Below are 22,844 nucleotides of genomic sequence, written 5' to 3' on the forward strand. Positions count from 1 at the left end.
GTTTTTTTTTTTTTTTTTTTTTTTCAAAAAAGATCAGGGAAACCTGGTTGATGCCAGAGGCACTTGAATTCCAGGGGAAATGGAAGTAGGTAAGATGCTAGGTGGTCTTTCTAGCTCAGTTCTGTCCATTTCGGAAATCGGTAAAAATCATCCCCTTCTTTCAAAGCAGTGAACCCAAGGAAGGGCAGAGAAGAGGCTTGCTGATGTTTCCCTGGCCACTAAAGGTGCCTCCCTGGCATCCGATGCCCACTCTGTCCTCCATGGGAAGCACTACTTCTCCCATGAAGGCCAAACAGCAACAGGCTTATTTAAAATCTCACATTTCTAACTGTTTTCCACCCATTTGAGCCCCATGTGAACATATCAGGTAGGTGGGTCAAATTTAAATCATCTCCTTTTCCAGGTAAGGAAACCATGACCTTGAGAGGCCACCATTTGCACAATGTGTCAGAGTGAGAGTGGGCCAAGAACTTCAGGCTGCACCCTTCCCCTACAGGCCGGGGCTCAGCACCCCACAGAATGCAGAGCCCAGCATGGCTCCACTCCTCACCCTGCAGAATCCTTCCTTCCTTGGCAGCTGGCCCTCCCGGAACGATGGATTTCACGTAGATACCTCCACAGAGCACACTTGTGTTAATGCCACCCTGGAAAACACAATGAAGAACTCACCAGCCATCTATCCCCTCCTGAAGAGGCCTCCCCAAGCTCCCTAACTCAGAGCGCCCCCCTCTGCCTGCCACTCTATCCCATCACCTTATTCCCATGTCATGCCATCTTATATATTCACTTGTTTGTTTAGACTCTATTATCTACTGACCAGGAAGGTTAGGTGTCCATAAGAAGTATAATGATATGAGCTGTGTGAGAGAGAGGTGTCATCTGTATCCAGCCCAGCACTGGATGTATATGTGTATGTGCAAACAATGTGTATGAGGAAAACAATAGAGCTCGATCTTTCTAGATCTAGAGTTAAAATTAGACCCAGCACTGGCCCATGGCAGGCGCTCGGAAATCAGAGTCACATCAATGCAACACACAATTTCCCCAGAAGAAGCAACTAGCAAAGGGGGATACAGCTATGGGCCCAAAGCCTGGTGCCTGGCATAGGCTGTGCGCTAATGTATTGATTTATAGATACAAAAGTAGAATTCAGCTAAATAATTCTGCAACTTGCTTTTTCTTCAACTTAACAATAGATCATGAAGATCCCTACAGGTCACTAGATAAAGATCTAACCCTACGTTTTTCTTCTTATTTCTACACATATGTATACACACACACACACACACACACACACACACACACACACACAAAGATTTTTACATCAGTGGGAGTATATCATTCTTGTACAATGTTTGTTCTCCCTCCTCCAGGATCTTCCAGATGGAGCTCAGAAACCAAATGCAACTGTCCCTCCTGAATGGAGGTCTTGCCAATCTGACTTTGTCCTGGCTTTTGGAAGTGGGGACATCAGGCTCCACAGTAACCCTGTTCTGGATGAAAAGGATGACCCCACTGACCTTTGGCTTGTGTCCCTGAAGTCCCACCTGACTTACCCTCTCCTTGCTGTCCAGCGTAACCTCAATTCCACCCACTCTGCTTGAAGTGTCTGCTCATCCCAAGTTTGCCACTGGTCCCCAGTTTCACTTTGAACTCCCACCCCTTATTGAGGCCCCCACTGGCTTTCTTGGCTCATCACTTCAGATACGCTGTTTGTACCCAGTGAGCATAATATCAACAATTGCCACATGAGCGGAATGCCCACCAAGGCCCCAGATGAACATCTTTTCGACTGTTTACTTCCCAAGGTAGCCCAAGAACCCTTACAGTCACACTGAATCCAAGTGTCCCATCTTCTTTAACCAGCTCCACAAAGTAGATTTCACTGGCATTGGTTTCTGAATGTGATGGAAGACAGGAAGACCCAGCACCCTGCCACAAACAAAAAGAAAGAAGGCATGAAGGCACTTGCCCTGCCTAAGCAGATGCCACCTCTTAGCTCTTACTTGCTCTTGGAAGCCAGCATCATTGCATACAAAAAAAGAAAAAAAAAAAAAAAAACCTACGTTTCAGGGCTGGGTCAACAGGGGATTCACTCCCGGCTTTAGCATCTCCTCCCTGTATGACCTTAGACCAGTCTCTTGGTCTTTCCAGACTTGTTTCCCAATCCACGGAAATGGAAAGAGAGATCACCTTCTAACAGTGACTGTGAATGATGCCCAGCCCAGAGCAGGGACTCAGTCAGTTCTCTATTGTTTCCACTCAAGATGCCAATCTTGTTATGAGAACTGAAGTCATCCAGACACTTCTTGACACATGACACCAATCAAGAGAGAGCATGCTGGATACCAGATACACAGCAGTTTTTGAACAGAAGAAAAGCTCAAGAGGAGCTTCAATCATCTCTAGCAAGAGGAGCACTGGGTCTCTACTTCAAAGAGATTGATATGTCTGAAGGAAGGGCAAAAGAGGGAGTTATATACCTCGTGCCAGGCATTTTGCTCAGTGCCGGGACATGCATGACATGTTGATTCATCCATCCAATCATGCAACAATGTTAATTGAGCACCTACTATGTGCCAGGTACTGTGAAAGTTGGGGAGATGGCAGTAATAAGACCGACCCACCCATATTGAACTACGTCTAGTGGGGAATGTACTTTCAATGAACTGAGCCAAGAAGATGGAGCCACAGATACTTTCAGCCTTTTGTTCTATCTGTCCCCTTTGCGTAACTGCTTATTGGTTCACCATGCTGGAAAGCACAATTAATATACAGGAAAATAAACAGGCTGAAGTAAGTTTAAAAAATAATGGTCCGGGAGTTCCCGTCGTGGCGCAGTGGTTAACGAATCCGACTAGGAACCATGAGGTCGCGGGTTCGGTCCCTGCCCTGCTCAGTGGGTTAACGATCCGGCGTTGCCATGAGCTGTGGTGTAGGTTGCAGACGCGGCTCGGATCCCGCGTTGCTGCGCCTCTGGCGTAGGCCGGTGGCTACAGCTCCAATTCAGCCCCTAGCCTGGGAACCTCCATATGCCGCGGAAGCGGCCCAAGAGATAGCAGCAACAACAACAACAACAACAAAAGACAAAAAGACAAAAATAAATAAATAAATAAATAAATAAATAAATAAATAAAAAGAATGTAAGCCATGACTCTTAGCATTCAAGTTTCTTAAATAAAATAAAAATTGTAAAAAAAAAAAAAATAATAATGGTCCAACAGAAGAGGATCCAAAGAGATGAGTATAGTAACAGACAAACCCCCGATTGTCCCAGAAACGTTCCACACCCCACCATTGGGCAAGGTGTTTTGTTTAAATTTTAAAATTCAAAGAATAAAGCAACCACTGAGCGCAAGGTCCAACATGAAAGGATGTAAATTCAACTATGCCACAGAACAATACCTGCCCACACAGCTGGCCTCATGGCCCAGAGAGCCTGGGTCACAGAGGATCGGCAGCCTGCGCCATGGTCAGCTGTGGCCTTGGGGCACCATTGCTCCCCTCAACTGCCCACCACAAACCAGCCTGCAGATTTGCAAGCTGCAGAAGATCCAACCTGAAATCCTCTCAGCCCCACTTTGTATGAAAGGGGGCATCCTAAAGTGCAGCCAGGGGAGGGGGGAATGTTTCTGCTCTTCGAATTTGAATCTCGGCTCTGTCACGTACTCCCTGAGAGATCGCAGGTCCATTTGTCCTCTCTGTGGCTCAGGGACCCCCGCCTATAAAAAGCGTTGGTGATTGTAATTATCTTAGCGGCTCGTAATGAGGCTCACGTGACATAACACACACCAGTGCTCAGAACCCGCCAGACACAGGGTTAATCCACTCGGTAAACATCCACCAACATCAGCGTCATTCTTTCGCTGAATCCTCATCCAGCTCTTCATGGGATGCACCACTGCGGTGAGCCCCATGGACGCTTAGGAAGGAACTGATCTTTGTGGAGCCCTACAGCCAGCCAGAGCCTTGGCACTCATGTCTCCAGGGCTCTGGGCACCAGCATCATTACTCTTTTCCTGAGACAGAGTCGAAAAGTGAGATCCAAAGGGGTGGGGTGACTTGCCCACTTCAGCCAGAGTCCCAACAAGAAAGCAAAAGTACAGCCTCACCTGGGTGATGGAGAAGAGTTGATGCAAAGCCAATTTTCTTTTTTTCTTTCTTTCTTTTTTTTCTTTCTAGGGCCACACCCATGGCTTATGGAGGTTCCCAGGCTAGGGGTCTAATCGCAGCTGGAGCTGTTGCTGCCAGCTTACACCAGAGCCACAGCAACACCAGATCAGAGCCGCATCTGCGACCTATGCCACAGCTCATGGCAACACCGGATCCTTAACCCACTGAGCAAGGCCAGGGATCAAACCACAACCTCAGGGTTTCTAGTTGGATTTTTTTCTTCTGTGCCACAATGGGAACTCCGCAAGGCCCATTTTTAAAGGTGTGGGCAGCAGTGATAACAAGTCAAGAAGGAGGGCTAAGCCCCCCGGGGCCAGAAACAGCGGGTGCTCTTACCTTCCCTGGGCCTGAGGAGCAGAGAAGGGACTGCTGATGGAACTAAGAAAGTGGTTATAGGATAAAAAGCCCTAATAGGAGCTATGCTCTTCAGGAGAGGGTCCCAGCCGACCTGAGCACAGGCAGAGAGTGACAAGCCCTTCCTCCTCATCCCCCATCTACTCCTACTGGGCTGTGAAGTGAGATAAAATGTACCCAGTGGTCTCTGCCCCTCATTCCCAGCACAGAGCTCCTTAACCCCTTGAGATTTCCTAAGTGACGGGAGACTGGGAATATCTTTTGTTCTGATATTTGGTCTTTGACCTCAATTCCTGACACACAGCTCTCAAATCCCTTGGGATTTTCTGGATGATTGGAATGTCTTTTGTTCTAAAGAAGGAACTCTGCTCTTGAGGAGCTTCAGGATAGGGGCTGGTGACCAGAAAACCAAGCTAGGATTAGAAGCGTGGAACTTTCCACCCCATCCCAACCTCCCTCTTCTGGGGAAGGGAGAGAAGCTGGAGACTGAGTTAATGATCCATCATGCATACATGACAAGGGCTCCATAAAAACTCCAAAAGTATGGGATTCATAGTTTATGGGTTGGTAAATATATGCATGTGCTGTGCTGAGAGCATGACACGCCCTACCTGCACAGGGAGAGAAGCTCCTGTGTTCAGGACCCTTCAGGCTTCACCCCATGCATCTCTTCATCTGTCTGTTCCCTTGTACCTTTAAAACGGCCTTTATAGTAAATCAGTGGTAACAAGTAAATTGTTTTCCTGGCTTCTTTGAGCTGCTCTAGGAAACTAGCAAACACAAGGAGGGGGTCAGAGGGACCTCCAACTTGCAGGCAAGTCAGACAGACCTGTGGGTGACCTGGGGACCGACTATTTGATTGTCATCTGAAATGAAGGCAGTCTTGTGGGCCTGGTCCTTCACCTGCAGGATCTGGTGCTAACTCTGGTCCCTTAGCATCAGAATCACTTGGTGTGGAAAACCCACACAACTGGTGTCAGCAGGGCTGTGAGCCAAGCAGCCATGCTGATAAAGGAAAACAGAGAGTTTTGTTCTAGGCACACACGGGACTCCTCCTGGGCAGAGTCAACCAGAAGTCAGAGGGCTGACACGGTCCATGGACGTCAGTTCTGTGGGGCTCACAGCAGAGGGAGAGGAGTCTGGAGGGTCAAAAGGAGATCTTTCCATCCAGCATAAAGGCAACACAGCTGGAGGACGTGGCCTGAGACTAAAGCAGGGAGCTCTGCATGCCCAAGCCAGACATTGTCTTCTATTTCCTCTGCGTGTTGTCAAGAGCAGAGCCACTGAGTTGCAGCTTGAGGACCAACTAGAGGCCAAGAATAAATGAAATGTCTGACCGTCCATGCATTGTCCTTGGCAGTAGCCAGTTTTCACTGGCTCCTGTTATGATCAGTGACTAAGGACACGGGAGGCTCAGTGGCCCTGCGTGAGAAGCTTTGTCTTTACCCCTTTCTATTCTTCTCAACAACCATGCACTGTAGGTTTTTATTTCCATTTTGCAGATGAGAAGGCTGAGGGGCAGAGGGGTGAAGTAACCTCTATCCACCTGACATGGCAGATAGAGAACAAAGCGGGTTTTTGGAGCCAGGGCTGTTGGGTTTCAATTTCTAGAAATCGAAGCAAGGAGTTGATTACCTTCAGTGGTGGAGTGGACAGTGGAGGCCTCAGCCTGGGCATCAAGCTTGGAGTCTGAGCCATTTCCAGCTCTTCGGTGTTTCTCTCCTGGTCTCGAGTGTGTGATGAAAAACTTCCCCTGTGCCCGGTACTCAGGCTGTCTGTAGAGAAGACCCCAGAATTGGCTGTGCTATTCTTCTCCTCGCTTGAGGTATTTCCACAAATATCTGTAACAACAAGCCAAGAAGAGGTCAACAGCTTGGAAAGGCTGGCACCTCAGTGGCTTTTCTATGTGGGGCACAGCATTTTCCTCCAATGACAGAGAGACCTTTTACGGCTGCTGGGAACCATGTGAGTTTGGCACCTCATGAAAGATGATGCATTTAGAACACAGGAAAGGAAGATTCTGGATGTGTTTTTGAAACGGAAATAGAGCTTGTGGGATCCAATTGTGAAACACGGGAGCAAGCGAATGCTTAATAATGTCAGTCCTGGGAGTTCTGTTGTGGCTCAGAGGTAATTAACTCGACTAGTATCCATGAGGATGCAGGTTCAATCCCTGGCCCCACTCAGTGGGTTAAGTATCTGGCATTGCCATGACCTGTGGTGTAAATTGCAGATGCGGCTCTGATCCCGTGTTGCTGTGGCTGTGGCTTAGGCTAGCAGCTGCAGCTCCAATCGACCCCTAGCCCAGGCACTTCCAAATGCTTTGGTGCAGCCCTCAAAAGCTAAATAAACAAATAAACAAATAAATGTCAGTTCTCCATTATCAAGCTCTTGCCATGTGATAGGCACCACACACACATATTCCATCTTTTCAGCACACCCGCCAGGAAGGTGTGACCCCAGTTCAACCATAAGAAAGCAAGAGTCAAAAGGATTAAGCTTGCCCACCATCCCACAACCAGCCTGCGGTGGTGCTCTTAAAGCCAGCCTCTTCCAGAGACCCAGCTGAGTACACCTGCAATCACTCTGTAATCCAAAGACCAATGTGACTGGTCCTTAATGGGGCAGGGAAAGGGGTTGGAACTAACCAGCCAGTGGACTCTCTTTTGGATGAAGGCCACCGATTTCCATTTACCCCAGGTCTGACCCTTGAGCTGGCACAGAACAGAGGAAAGAACATGAGGTCAGGAATCAATAGGTAAAACCTTAGACAAGGTGTAGCACTTCTGGACCTCAATTTCCTTATACCTAAAATAGAGACAATATCAACTACCTTGGTGAGAGTTGGTGAGGCTTAGAGATTATATATAGATATTTTTTATGTATGGAGAGAGAGAGAGAAAGTACTTAGTCCATGGTACTAGAAGCCCCAATAAATGTAGCTACCATTCCTATGTTAATATCAGCTATTCAGCAAATGTCTATGGGAAGATGGTGTACAGTTAGATTTTCTTTAGAACTGGATTAACATACAAGTAAGTTTATGCCTCTGATACAGCACATTAGAACCCAGGAAAGTGCCCAAATTCACATGGTAGATTAATTTAATGAATTAGAAGTTGTTCAAGCCAAGGATATTCATTGGAGAGTGGTGCAGCCACCCACCGTTCAGTGAAGCCTTATTTCCAGCCACTTCATTCACAGATTCTACTGCCACTGTCCTTCTGGCAACATTGTAAGCTTCTGTTCATTTTCTTCCACACCGTCCACAAGACACGACGATGGGACTTATGGCTGGATTAAAATGTCAAGCTGTACAACTTATGTCCTATCTAAGTTACACGCTAAAAGAACTTGTGCGAGTACTTAAAACTCAGTCTATTGTAGACAGTGATGGCTGCTCAGGAGGGCAATGCTCTCTCTCTTGTCCATGACCTCCAATCTAGAGCACCTGCCCCAACAGCAGCCCAACCAGATAGAAATTCATGGCAGTCAAACCTCTGCCCACAGGAACCAGCCAACATCCCTGCAGAAATACCTTCCTCCAACAAAGGCAGCAGCTGTGTCAAGGAACCCCAACTACACCCAGTTACCAACAGGTGACAGGGAGCCCAGGGTGAGAGGATATGTAATTCACAGGCCCTGTGGGAAATCCACTCATCTAAAATTCCAATGTGAGATTGTGGTTCGAGCCACAGACTCTGGGTGCCAATTTTGAACACCCGCCCCTCCTCATGACAGGAGGGATCCTACTGTTTGTTATGCTCAACTGCATAATGTTTCCTGATAAAAGGATGGTTTGATCACTCCTTTTCATCCTTTCCCTGTGCAAAGTGTGGAAGGATATGCAATGGGAGCTAAAATATTGTGGGAAGAACAGTGACAATGCAGGAAATCCAAAGGAGTGAGCCTGGGCTGGTGTGTGGAAGTGCCGGGTGGGCCCCTGGGTCAGCTCCAAGCACATGATGAAAGGTGCGTGGCTGACACCCCAGTTTTGCCACCACCACTGCCACCCCCCCACCCACCCCCACCCCCACCCCACCCCCATCCCTGCCCATAGCTTCTGGGAAAGCCATCTGGTGATGGTGTGTACACATGCAAGAGGGAGCAAGTGTGTGTGGTTTTCAGAGGACAAGGCAAAAGGAGTGCCTATATTAGGACCCAGAAAATGCTGGCTGGTGTGATATGAAGCAGTTCTGTACATGAGAGGAAATAGTACAAAGCTCCTGGAGTGTGAGCCTGGCTTTGTAGGCAGCCTGCTGTTAAACTGCAGGATCAGGAGTTCCCGTTGTGGTACAGTGGAAATGAATCTGACTAGGAACCTTGAGGTTGTGGGTTCAATCCCTGGCCTCCCTCAGTGGGTTAAGGATCTGGCATTGCCATGAGCTGTGGTGTAGGTCACAGACACGGCTCAGATCCCGCATTGCTGTGGCTGTGGTGTAGGCCAGCAGCTGTAGCTCTGATTCAACCCCTAGCCTGGGAACCTCCATATGCTGCAAGTGCGGCCCTAAAAAGCAAAAAAAAAAAAAAAAAAAAAAAAAAAATTCAGGATCATCCAACCAAAAAGCAGTGGGAGAGAAAGGGATGTCAATATCTCCCCATTACCTCTAACAATCCCCCCAAACAAACATAATATTATTCTGTGATATTCTGTGAATAATATTATTCTCTAGGCAATAATTGCTCTGATATAGTTGTCTAAAGGATGAATAAAAGCATCCTTAAATTTATTTTTTATTTTTTCAGTTGATCTCTAATATTCCAAGTCATACCCCAGTAAGAACAGCATGCTAGTTATGTGAATTCAGCTTCAAAAACAAGCCCCCTGTCTCCTTCCCACTTGACTGCTGCACCTAAGCCTCAGCTACTTAGAAATCCTGGAGCAGTGCTTTCAATTAGGACTTGGATGACAAAGACTATCCAGCCTGTCAAGCAGGAAGAGCAGCAGAAAAATACACAATGGCTGCATCTAATAAAGAACTAGAGTGGGCTTTTCCATTCCGCTGCACAAGCAATGGTAGAGCCCATTCTGCCCCTGATATTGCAGAGTTTAATGATTTGTGCCAAAGCCACCACCATGAGGAAAGTGATAGAAAAGACCTAACAGGGACAGAAAGCCCCCATACCTGATTGTAAAAAAAAAAAAAAAATGTACTTCTGGAAATAAAGGAGGCTGTCCAGCTACTGAAAGCAGGTTAAGACATACCTTTTGGCTGAGAAATGATTAATTCTATGTTGTCAGGAGAATTCTGAATCATTCTAACAGCCATGTCAAACGTGAAGCCCTCCAGACTGATGAGATTTAAGGCTAATATCTGCCCTCCTGGAAAAATAAGACATCTCAATTATCCCATCGAGAAAATAAGAAAGAGCAGTTCCTTAAAGTAGCATATCTGGCAATTTAGAAAGACATACCTGGTTTGATCTTTTTAGTTTTTTCAGCTGGTCCCCCAGGTATAATAGAAGATATGAAGATGCCAGGACCAGCTCTGCCTACATCTTCTCCCTCATTAATGACAAAACCTATAATCCAATTATATTAGAGAAGGTGATACTTAATGATTTTGCAGCTCAGAGAGGTTAGGTTATTTGCTGGAGATCACACAGCTACGTAGCATAGTTGACATGTGTACCTGCGTCCTCTGATCCTCAAACAGCTCTTTTTACTCTGCCGGGACACATGGAGAAAAGTAGACAGTCCCCCTTTCATAAGCACATCTAAAGCTAGAAACACAGCCCACCAATGTGCATGGATTTTGCTCCAGTACATAATCAGAGACAGGAAAAAGATGATTTTTAATCAACTATCTTCTCTCAGTGCCTTATTTCTTATACAATCCTGAAGCGTCTTCAATGTGGAAAATAGTAACGCGTGAAAGAGTGACTATTCTTCCCCATCACTAGGAATCTAAATATACTGGAGCAAGAATATTACACTGTAGTAGGCGAGAAAATCTTTCTATCCTGTACTTAGACTTTCAAGATCTACACCCCAAAACCTTATCAGGCCTTAAAGGAAAACTTTGACCCACATTCTCATTGCTTGCTGGGATCATTTAAAAAGAAGAAAAACAACTGATCATCAAAAAAAAAAAGGCAAATTGGGAGAGGACAAGCAAGAAAGGGGCATAGAAAAGTCTAAAGGGAAGATGGCACACACCTCCCCTCTGCCTGGAGCTTTGGCAGGGGCCCTCTTACCAAAACCACGGTATGGATCCCGTGTCAGTGCCACATGCATAATTTCTCGATCTGGTTCGGCTGTAAAGCTTCTTCTTCTATTATTTTGTGGTCCTGGAGGTGGAAACAAAGCCCTACCTTGTGCTTTTCTCCAAAACTGTCTGTGACTTAGTATAAAAGATGTGAACGGTATTTCATGCACATGCACACACACGTGCACACATGCAAGCACACATGCACACACAATGGATTGCTGAATACATACTTCTGAAGCACCTCAGTGGGTCAGTGATGACTCATCAAGAGTAGAGGCAAAGATAGGGCAGGCTGTGGTACTTGTTCTGCAAGACTTAACTACAGTTATTTTTTCTGCATTGGTCTTGGGACAAGATAAAATTTGAAAAGAGATGCCCTTGCTGGTAGTAAAAACTAAAACTATTGGAACACAGAGATGAGACAGCAAAGCCTTCCCCTCTTGGGCCTCTAATAATCAGCTGGTATGGCCTGGTGTCCCAGGTACCTGGCAGAACTTCTCCCACCTTGGTCTTAGAGGAGACCCAAAGCAGGGCCCTGACCAGCACTCCAATGCAGACCACAGAGCATGTGAAAAAAATCCCCAAATAATGACCCACCACCCAGTGCTTTCCACATCACTCCTTCTCCCAAGGGTCCATGGTGGAACCTGGCACACGGTTTATAGTAAAGTGCCACCTGGTGGGATTCCAGATCCAACCCCCAGGCTTGATGCTCATCCAATATAAATATCTTCCCTAGGTCAGGAATCTTTATGTCTTCACGTCCCATTGGGGACCTGCCTGGAGGATCAGAGGGGAATGGACAGAAGGGAATGCTGCTTGCCCTGTATATGATTTCTGGCGAATAGCAGGAGGTGATATTCTGGGCTTGCATGAAGAGTTGTAATGAAAATGAATGGGTGCAGTTTTCTAACTAGGCCACTGCAGCGCACATATTCCTCACCCTGGACCCAGCGTGCTGGGAATCTTTGCCAGAGCTAAACACACTTCAGATCCATGCACCACCCCGAGCCAAACATGGACAGCAAGGGCTCTTCCCAACCATAAGTAGTTTTGAGATTAATGCAAAAGCAAAAAGATTCTGAACATGCTTGGGGAAGCAAAAGCAAATGGTGGCAAAAGACTGAAAACAAGTATCATGTGTAAGGTTTCCTTTACCCCAACCTGGCCCATGACTCGGTCCATACCCATGCGCATGCTCTGAACAGGCAGCCCAGAGAGAGCATCACAAGTCGTTGGCTTCTGGATCAGACAGAGGCGTTCCAACTGCTCCCGGCCGAGGCAGGGGCTGCAGAGAAAGGCAATGTGATGAGATAAGATGCCACCAGGGGGCAACTTCTTGGCATTCTGAGTATGGGTGGTGGCCCCATGCTCCATAAGCCAGAAAATCCATAGACAGACTCCATCAAGGGCTGATCTGGTTATCAGAAGAACACTGGAATGAATGGCTTTGAGATCATTCTGTCTTAAGGGGACCCTAGAGTCACCTAGGCCACCTAGGAACCTCCCACTATCTCTCCTTTGGGTTGGATATGCAACACTTCAAACCTCCATTTCCTTAACATAGGAATAATATTCCTGTTTCCCAGGCTTGTGATGGCTGAAAAATAAGGTGGTAAGTATAAAACAATGATGCTTTTAGTGAGTCCTGACGTTTTGTTGCTTGCTTTCATTTTCAGATGGGCTGGCCATGCTCTAGCAGCCCCCCTGTGTTGGCCCCTGAGGGCTTCACACAGTAATTTACCTGCTTGATACTTGCAGATATTCGGCTGGCTACCCCCTAATAATACCGAGCTGAGAACAGGAACTTTTCATGCCAGCATTCAACTGGCTTTGCCAAGCCAGCATTCTAGCAAACAAAGGATGTTCTAAGCCCCAAGAAAGTAAAGAATTAAGTGTGGACCCTGCCCTACCCATAGGGTCAGCCTTGCTCAAAATAAGCTACATTCAGGGATGAACAACGTAGAGAGCGAGCAGGAAGAATAAAGGCAAAGCCTCAGAGCTCTGGAAAAAGCCAGCCCTGGGTCTCATCTGAAGAAGGAAGGCCAGCAGGTCAACCACCTGAACAGATTCTGTGGCCCTTCATCACCCAGCTGTCCCCAACCTCAGGGAGCCCCTGGACAGAGGCAGGGATGGATGCTGGCAGGCAGCTTCCCATGGACCCTCTCACTGCACCCTGGGATCAGGGATGCCAGGTGCTCGGGGCACAGAGCCCGGCGTTGTACAGTGGGCCAGAGCTAGAAATGGAAGGACGGGAGTGATTGGGGGAGAAGGCAGGTGCAGGGCAAGGGATGGGGCCTCGCTCTGACTTGGCTCCTGTTTATACTGTGCATTTCAGCAAGTTCAACCTACTAGATGCAAGACTCTGGGCTGGCAAGACACTGAGGGTAAAGGTGGATCAGATGTGGGCTCTGCCCTCTGGGAGCTCCCAGCCCACTGCAGGCTGTGAAGTGGGTGCCTTTCACACTATCTAGAGCCAACCAAAGTGCCCAGGGAGAGGCTTTGCCAGAGCACTCCTGGGTTTAAAAGAAGACACTCCAGCAGTTCTGGAGGGGCAGAGAAAGGCTATGGGGACAAGGTGGCATGAGGAAGGGCCTTTGGAGAAAAGGAAAGGCTTTTCTGCCTCAGGTCGTCGTTGCCCATGTGATCTGAGTTACATGTGGAACTCTATTGTTTAAAAAAAGGATTAAAAAAATGGCATATACCACAAATTACAAAAAGACAAACACTGTGTGATTACACTCAATGAGGTCCTTAGAGTAGTTAAATTCACTGAAACAGAAAGCAGAAGAGTGGCTATCAGGGGCTCAGGGAGGGAAAACAGGATTTGTCCTTAATGGCTTAGTTTTGCAAGATGAGAAGAATTCTCGGTATCAGTTGAACAACAATGTAATCTATTTAACGCCACTCTACACTTAAAAAAATGGTTAGTGTGGTGAACCTTATGTACAGTTTACCACAATTAAAATGAGCTTTTAAGGAGTTCCCATCCTGGCGCAGTGGTTTACGAATCTGACTAGGAACCATGAGGTTGCGGGTTCGATCCCTGCCCTTGCTCAGCGGTTAAGAATCCGACGTTGCCATGAGCTGTGGTGTAGATCACAGATGCGGCTCGGATCCCACGTTGGTGTGGCTCTGGCGTAGGCTGGCAGCTACAGCTCCGATTCGACCCCTAGCCTGGGAACCTCCATATGCCACGGGAGCGGCCCAAGAAATGGCAAAAAGACAAAAAAAGAAAAAATGAGCTTTTAAAAATGCAAACCTAAAGGGGAAAAAAAATGCCATTTCCTAACGTCTCCGCATGCCCCCCACAGAGCTGAGGGGAAAAACAGGCATGTTACTGTTCTCTGAAATTTCACTGTTTAACTGGAGAGACAAAGGCACGTGGATGTCGTGGTGGCGGGACACGGGGGCTGCTTGAAAGGGAGCTGGTGGTGTTGAAGAGTCACCCTTGGCCAGGGCAGCTGGGAAGGGCTTGACAGAAAAGACACCCTGTGCAGGTGGGACAGGCATCGTACCTCAGTGTTGGCACCCCTCTGGCATCCCTGTTCTAAGGGGTACTGAGCACACAGATGCTCAGGATTGGTCCTGGGGATGGGAGGATCCCATCTCTTCAGAGTCTTTGTCTGCATGCTATTCCATCCATCTGTCCTGGCTCCGGCCCACTGGTCAACAGCACCATCTGCTCCTGCCACACAGACCCATGTTTGTCACCTCTGTGAGTGCCATGAGGCAGGGGCTGTCGGTCCTGCTCACTGCCGAGCCCTCAGTGCATAGCTCAGGGTTAGCACACAGCAGGTGCTCAGCCAATATTTCTAGCAAGGTCAACTACTCACTCATGGCGTTCTTGCCTATTTTCCCTTCTTCTCACTGTGCCTCCTGGGTGGGTATTACTGCTCCCAGCGCTGGATGAATGAGGAAAGGGAGGCACAGGTATTTTAAACACCTAACTCAGCATCACATGGCAGCAGAAAGCTGCGCAGGTATGGGTGGTGGGTTTCCAGGACACAGGGCTCCAGAACTCTGCTCAAAGCGGACCCTCAGCTAGGTCATCTTTGCACCAGCCACAGCAGAAATGATGAACTTCTCATCTGTGTCACAGGGATAAACAGAGCCCAATGGATGCCAGCCCTCAGCCCGCCTCAGACTATGGCCACAGCAATGGTGGGCAGTTCCACATGAGTTCAGGCTCAGCTCATGCTGACCCTGCCTCAAATGTGGTCCTCTTTCTGCCCTAGAGCTTCTTGTCCGTCTTGAACACCTCACCCACTCCCTCTACCTCCATCTCACCCATGAAGTATAGGAGAGTTAATACCTCATGCAGCCAAGCTTCCACAGAGGGGGATGGGAGCAGGTGCATAAGTGTCCCTTCTCTGGTCCTTCAGATGGACAATTCTGCGGGGAGGGGAGGGGGGAGCTCCTGTGCCTTTTTGCACTGGAATTGAGCTCTGGTTACCTGCAACAGTTACCTTGATGATACCGCTTCCTTCTTTTCACTTTCTGTCCTTCCCTTTCTCACTGATCCTGCTTGCTCTGGCTTCCTGGCATCACCTCCACGAAAACCACCTGCACCCAAGTCATTGTCTTGGGCTGTGCTTCTGGGAGCCTTCCAGATGGCCATGGACCCTAGATTTTCCTTTTTGTGGAAGGTCACCAGGAAGATGAAGCTCTGATGTCACTTATTAGGGGTTGCAAAAAGCTAGCATTCATAAAATGAGAGGGATACCAGAGTTCAATGAGGTCCAATTCAGCTTTCTATTGAGAAGGCTGGCTGCCATGTGGTGCTGCAGATCCCCTCCTATGCATGCCCACTGGCAGGTCCCTGGAAGTCCACCCTCCCGTGGAAGGGTACTTTGCAGTGAACACATTCTCAAGGTGGCCTTGAATCAGTCATGGCTTCTTCCAGCTTTTAATCTATAAAGTGCTACAAAGTACTATTCATTTGAGTGATGGATTAAAGATGGCCACAAATGCTTTGACAGTCATAGATCAGGTGGTAGAGTCTGTTTTTGCTGCCCCTGGATCTGTGCTGACCTGTGACTCCTTTGACCAAGAGCTTATAGTGGAAGTGACACCGCATCAGCTATAGGCCTAGCCTTTTAGGAGACTGGCAGCCTCACCTTTGGCCCTGAGCTGCTCTGTAGATGCCTGACCACCTTCCACATGAAGGCATCCCATGGAGAGGGCCTGAGAGCATGGGGAGTGAGAAGGCCTCAACTGAGTCATGGTCCCTGCCAACCCCACCAAGAGGCTGAGCATGTGAGCAATGCAGTCTTGGAGCCTCCAGACTTGTCCTAAGGAATACCATCAAGAGAAGCAGAAGAATCACCCAGCCAAGCCCTGCTTAAATTTCTAACCCAGAAAATCGTGAAAGAGAAAACAAAATGGTTGTTGTTTTAAGCCACTGTGCTTTGGATTTGTTGGTTACAGAGTAAAAGATGGTTTTGCTTCATCATTATTGATTTAGTTTGCAGTGCTTGGTGATACATATTTGCATCAACAGACTCTGAAGCACTAATTTTCTAAGAATGATTTTAAGCTTTAATATACACACTGCAATTCAAATCAATCATCCATACCCTCTTGCAGAAGCAGATGTATAACTCATTCCCAAAAACAGCTCCTATAGCAACCTTCCTTGGTCATGTGCTGCCTGTGAATCTGGGCTATTTATAGAGCTTGCAATGTAAGTGCAATCCAGCCTCTAGGCTATTTTAAAATTTATGGATCATTGTGTTATAATGTAGAGCTGTGTTGATAAGCTCATTATTTTCACTTGCAAATGAAATTACAAGCAATCCGTCAACAGAGAAAGCAGGAGCAGAGCAGAGCTTAGGAGAACAGTCTCCAGGGCCAGGTGTGTGTGTTCAAACCTCAAATTGGGAGAAAATATATGACTTCACAGGGTTGTGAGAGCTAAATTAGTTGACGGGTACAGTTGGAACAGTACCAGGCTCATGATAAACTTAAATGGGCCTTTGCAATTTGTTCATTTTGTCCCCTTCAATTTCACATTATCGCTTTGTTCTTTCTCCACCAAAAGATGGAGCAAGGTAGGAGGGGGACAAGGGATGTCTGCCCTGTAGTGTTTAGCATAGCTCTGGCCCACAGCTGGGCTTCAGGAAATCACCGTAGAATTAGCTGAAAGTTACCCAGTGAATGCATACTTCCCTTAGACATCTGACATCCTTTAAATAATTCCATCAGCTATGGATTGCTCCAGAGCGCCAAGTACATGGTGGTCTGGACCCAGGGAACAGACGTGTCAAACCCACCTGCCTCTGAGTCCTTGCACCCCAGGCCCCTTGCTGGTGTCCGTGGAGAAGTTTTCCAGTGATGTGTGCCCCAGGCTTCCTGCGGCGTCCTCCAGCCCGGAGACAAACAGCGCATTTTCTGAGCACGACAATCTCTGTACCCACGTGAGAGGCTTGGACTGGGCCAGGTGTGCAAGACTCACATTGGCCATTTGCACATACTTGTCATAGTCTGAAATGGGGGAGAAAATGATAAACAAATACAAGAATGATACTGGCTCCATCACTCTTGTGGCAGTGACACATCACAGGCCCCAGGTTCTGTTCTGGTTTGTCTTTGTCTGCACTGAGGGGCCCGTTTTCCCCACTGCTAGCTCACAGAGCTCCTGTGATGAATCCCAAGGATGCCATGACTGCCTAATTGGCACTCACTAGGGAAAGAGACTTCAGACACACAGGAGGAGGAGACAAGATGCCTCCATCCCTGGCAGCTGACAGGACTTTGAGCCTCAGTTCTGACGGGCACTCACCAGAGCGTCCCCAGCATGTCACAGCGCCCACAGGGCCTTGTATGAAATTAACTGCCTGCTCGTCACCTTTACACACCATCCTCCAAAAGTTGTTTCAACAAATGAGTCTGCAAATTACCTGCGATCCCAAGATTATGCTCTGCCCTATGGAACGTAATCTCTCGTCTCTACAAAGCTTAGTTTCCCTGGTGATAATGTTTAAGATCCGATTTTCTGAAATATGAATACAAATCAGATGTGTTGTCTTCCTGCTTGATGCCTTCCTTCCTCCCTTCCTACAGAAAGAGGTAATAAATGATTCTGGTGAAATCCCTAACGTGAGCGCGGCGATGTAAGTGACTCTCACCACTTCCTTCTTCACATCATTCATAAGAAACAGGACTTCACAGACAGATTCCTTAAACTACCTAGGGTTTATACAAAGCTCCATTTGTATTTTGAAAAAAGAAAATTATGACTGTATTCTGACCATCTGTTCTATGTTAAAACTGAGAAGGAAAGAATGCTCAGGCACATGGCACTCATGTGGTTTCAGTCATATGTGTGTGTGTGTTGTGTGTATATGTGCTTTGTGCGTATGTGTGGTGTGTGTCTTTTATATGTATATGTGTTGTATGTCGTGAGTGCATTTTGTGAGTTTTGCATGTTCGTGTGTGTGCTGTGTGTGCATTTTGTGTGTTTGTGTGTGGGTTTTGGGGGGGTTGTATATGTGGTGTGTGTGGTGTGTGTGTTGTGTGTGTATGTATGTTGTGTGGGCATTTTTGTGTGTTGTGCGTACTCTGTGTGTTGTGTGTGCCTTTTGTGTGTGTGTGTGTTGTGTGTTTGTGTGAGTGTTTTGTATGTGTGGTGCGTGGTTTGTGTGTCTGTTGTGTGTGGTGTGCATGTATGTGTTGTGTGTGTGCATTTCTGTGTTTTTGCGTATGTGTTGTAGGTATTGTGTTGTGTGTGTTTTGTATGTGTGGTGTGTGGTTTGTGTGTATGTTTTGTGTGTATGTGTGTTGTATTCACATGTATCTGAAGCATAGTAAAGTACCTCCACTGAGAGTATGTCCGTGGGCACTTACTTCCTCAAGCAGATGCCCTCCTTTCGTGCAATGGTGCCTGGTTCAGCGTCGGGACTGTGCCCAGTGAAAAAGGCAACCTTTAAAAAATGCTTTTTGAGGAGTTCCCGTCGTGGCGGAGTGGTTAACGAATCCGACTAGGAACCATGAGGTTGCGGGTTCGGTCCCTGCCCTTGCTCAGTGGGTTAACGATCCAGCGTTGCCGTGAGCTGTGGTGTAGGTTGCAGACGCGGCTCGGATCCCGCGTTGCTGTGCCTCTGGCGTAGGCCGGTGGCTACAGCTCTGATTCGACCCCTAGCCTGGGAACCTCCATATGCCGCGGGAGCGGCCCAAGAAATAGCAACAATAACAACAACAACAACAAAAAGACAAAAGACAAAAAAAAAAAAATGCTTTTTGAGTTCCCATTGTGGCACAGCGGGGGCAAGTCTGACTGGTACCCATGGGGATGGGGGTTCAGTCCCTGGCCTCGTTCCGTGGGTCTGGGATCCGTGTTGCTTTGGCTGTGGTGTGGGCCAGTAGCTATAGCTCCACTTTGATCCCTATCCTGGGACCTTCCATGTTCAAAATAAATAAATAAATAAAAATAAAATGCTTTTTGAGAACATTCTGTGTCTGTGAGGCATTTAGTACCATCGCTCACACATGGTAGGTGAGGAAGAGAAGAGACCTATAAGCAAGTTGAATGTGACCTGCAGCTTTTGCCCAAATTGTCCAGCATCTGACTCCCCAGAGCTTGGACCTACTCAGACACTTAGCAGCAACGATGGTAATATCCACTCCAACAGCTCATGCATGCTGCATGCTTAGGACATACCAAGCACAGTGGTAAGCATGTTATCTGCATTGTCTCTTTTAATCCTCACAATAGCCCTGTGGGATAGATATTAATATTCCCATTTTATAGATGAGGGAGTGTGAGGCTAAGAGAGAGTTAACAGTTTGCTCAGAGTTTATAAATGGTAGAACAGGACTCACTCTCAGGTCAGCTGATGCTGCAGTTCACACCAGAAAATGGATGTGCTGAGGACACAGAGATAAAAATGGTAGCACAACAGATTCATCTAAAGCAGTCTGAAGGGACAATGACCTTAGCCTTAGTTATGGTGGTTATTAATACTCACAAGGGGATCGTCTAGGGAGAGAGAGTGGTGGCAAAGTCTCAGCTCAGAGAGATTTTGTGGGTTTCAAGGAGGCCTTTGTACAGAAGCTAGAGGCATAGGAAGAAAGGACTGTCCCCTGGGAGAGGGAGGCTCTGGAAGGTGGCAGAAGAGTGAGAGTGCCAAGGGCCTGGGTTCCAAGTAGGGCTTCATCCCCAGCAAGAAGCCATAGAGCATCAGGGGACTGGGGAGGACACTCCATTAACAGGACCAGCAAGCAACACAGTGAGGTCAGACAATGAGAGCCCAGACATCAAGCACTTAGCATCAGGCACTAAGCATGAAGCAGGGGTCTGGTGAGGCTGGTGAGCAGTGCTATTATCATTATTAGATCTCAGCTTAGTGGGTTTCGATTGGCTGAACAAAGAGTGCAGGAAGGATTGATCAGTAGAGCCAAAAGTTGATAGCTTTTCAAGAATGGAAGGAAGGGTTAGTTACCAAGAATATCCCAGTGCCACTGACATGCCAAGGAGAGCAAATGATTTCTGTCCACCAGCCAAGGGAGACTCACAACATAACTGTGGCACCAAGGAAGTAGCTGACAAATATCCAAAACAGTCTGGATGGCAAGGCCTGAAGTCCAGGTCAGTTACAGCATTTCAAGAGCACAGGATCCAAGAGCCAGGGCAAGATCCCAGGCAGCCACAGCAGACCTGCGGAGTCTTATAGCCACAAGCCTGTGGAAGGGCCACAAGCATCCCTGTAGCCCTGGGCCACCCATCTGAAAGCACTGAGAAGAGGTCTGCGGTCCCACTCTGCCGTGCTGACAGAGCCTGCCTGATTTCATCCTGAATTTATGCACTCGTAAAAGCTCAATGATTTTTCTCTCTCCCCAGGGAAACAATATAACTATAAAGTAATGCTTGCTGAGACAATTCACAGAAGAATGACTAAGAAACATTTGGAAAGTCTCCAACTTCTCACCAGTCAAAGAAATGCCAAATGAAACAACGCTGAGAAAGCAGTTTTCCTTATCAAACAAACAAAGATAAACATGGTCATCTCTAGTCCAGCAAGGATGCAGTGAAGCAGCCACAGTGATACTGGATGTGGGAATGGCACTCAGGAAGACAGCAGGGCCCTAAAAATGCCCCAGCCTTTGTACCTCAAATCCAACTGAGATCTAGCTGAAAGAAATAGTACGAGATACATGAATTTTCTCTTCCAAGGATGTTTACTGCAATATTACTTTTTTTTTTTTTTGTCTTTTGTCTTTTTTTGTTGTTGTTGTTGTTGTTGTTGCTATTTCTTGGGCCACTCCCGCGGCATATGGAGGTTCCCAGGCTAGGGGTCGAATCGGAGCTGTAGCTGCCAGCCTACGCCAGAGGCACAGCAACTCGGGATCCGAGCCGCGTCTGCAACCTACACCACAGCTCACGGCAACGCTGGATCGTTAACCCACTGAGCAAGGGCAGGGACCGAACCCGCAACCTCATGGTTCCTAGTCGGATTCGTTAACCACTGCGCCATGACGGGAACTCCGCAATATTACTTTTAATATTGAAAAGTGAAAAACAAAATTAAAATCAACATAGAAGAAGGATTAAGTACTGTATTTCCACACTAATCATCCCTTCATTCATTCAAAAAAAATATGTAATAACCATCTCCCACTCGACACACTTCTGTTCCATGGTGGAACCATAAAGGTATGAGGACCCGTCCCTGCTCTCCAGGAGCTCCCAGTCCACTGCAAACTAGAGGCTGACATATCCACAAACAAAGGGGGCAGAACATTACAAGTGAGAAGATAGAGTCTGCACAAAAGAGGGAGTGGTCACCTCCACCTGAGAAGGGAGGATGTAGGCAGACAATCTGAAGGGACTTCACGGAGGAGGTGGTTTGAACTTATTCTAGGAGAATCAGGCTCATCATGGCAGTTTGAGCCTGGAAGGAGGCAAGAAGAGCATTGCAGGAGGAGGCCAGGGAAATGTTAAATTTGCCCACACTACAATGATAATAGGACTTGCAGTTTGAGAGAATAGTGTATTATGAGCAAAACAGGCTTAAAAGGACTAATTTTCCTAGTAAGCCCATGGAGTCCTGATAAATATTTTATGTGCACTGATATCAGGCAATAAAATCGATGTTGGTGATGTTTCACACTCTGTCTCAGCCATTGCAGGTAAGACACAATTAATTTACATTCATTATCTCCTGCTCCCTAGAAACATCATGGAATTGCTACTCTGCGATTTCCAAGAAATATTTAAATATTTATTCGGTATTGCTACAAATAGCATGCCACCTTTATTTTCTGTATTTGCTTCTGCATCTCAATGCTTAGCAATTTTGTTTTCTAGTTGATGCCCCACCCCAGGACCCCAGCGGCCCTGTGAGTCAGCTGGCAACAAAAAAAACTCTCATGAGCAGAAGCTGCTGTTACTAGTCACATGGAGCCATGAACACCAGACATTCATTCTAGATGAGCTAAAAACAGCACGCACATGCTCGCATGCGCACAAACACACACAGACACATACTCCCGATGGAGTGCAGCACAAACCTGCCAAATGGCAGTTGCTCAATGAGGACATTGAGGCTCAGAGAGGGCAGGTAAGTTGTCCAAAGTCACACATGCAGCTAGTAAGCGGCACCGCTTTTGAGTCAGTTGGACACTAGGGTCCACATTCCAGTCTGGGAGTTCCCAAACTTTCATCTGCATCCAATCACCTGGGTTCCTTTTCAAATGCAGATTCTAAGTCAAGGGCTTGAAATCCTGTATCCCTAGTAAGCGCCCAGGTGCTGCACACTGGAAACCACTCTGAACATGAAGGGTGAAATCACTATATTATATTATTCCCTTCAATTTTGAAAAAAACAATATGAATGTAATCATCTTACTGATTACTGTTCTGAAGATTAAATGTCCAAAATCAGCCTCAGTGGGCTAAAATCAAGGTGTCATCAGGGCTACGCTCCCTCTGGAGACTTTGGGAGAGACTGACGCCTTTTCCTTTCTGGTTTCTAGAGGCTGCCTGCATTCCTTAGCTCCTACCCCATCTTCCTTCTTCAACGCTACATGATAGCAACTCCCAACCTCTCTCTTGTTCTCTCTCTCTCTCATTCTGCCCCTTCTGCTTCCCTATTGTAAGGACTC

The 22,844-nt window shown here is 47.1% G+C and overlaps 1 protein-coding gene across 17 annotated transcripts in view; it reads right to left on the reverse strand.

Moving 5' to 3' along the window:
- Positions 1–22,844, reverse strand: part of FRMPD2 (FERM and PDZ domain containing 2) — a 119,996-nt gene that overhangs the window by 25,299 nt on the left and 71,853 nt on the right. For all 17 annotated transcript variants that reach the window (XR_014827503.1, XM_021073051.2, XM_084996471.1 and 14 more), the window contains 8 exons: positions 17,015–17,225; positions 11,927–12,027; positions 10,726–10,818; positions 9,943–10,050; positions 9,734–9,850; positions 6,163–6,368; positions 1,828–1,932; positions 551–644 (listed from right to left, as the gene is read on the reverse strand). Coding sequence is in view for 16 of the 17 variants with exons in the window: in XM_021073051.2 (XP_020928710.2) it covers positions 551–644; positions 1,828–1,932; positions 6,163–6,368; positions 9,734–9,850; positions 9,943–10,050; positions 10,726–10,818; positions 11,927–12,027; positions 17,015–17,225 (1,035 nt within the window). In the remaining variant the exon portion in view is untranslated. The remainder of the gene's footprint in view (positions 1–550; positions 645–1,827; positions 1,933–6,162; positions 6,369–9,733; positions 9,851–9,942; positions 10,051–10,725; positions 10,819–11,926; positions 12,028–17,014; positions 17,226–22,844) is intronic.

This window comes from Sus scrofa, chromosome 14 (assembly GCF_054392235.1).
Source record: "Sus scrofa isolate SSC_HxYL_T2T_F1_AM1 chromosome 14, Sscrofa_HxYL_maternal_Yorkshire_Landrace_v2.0, whole genome shotgun sequence".
NCBI classification, from domain to species: Eukaryota; Metazoa; Chordata; class Mammalia; order Artiodactyla; family Suidae; genus Sus; species Sus scrofa.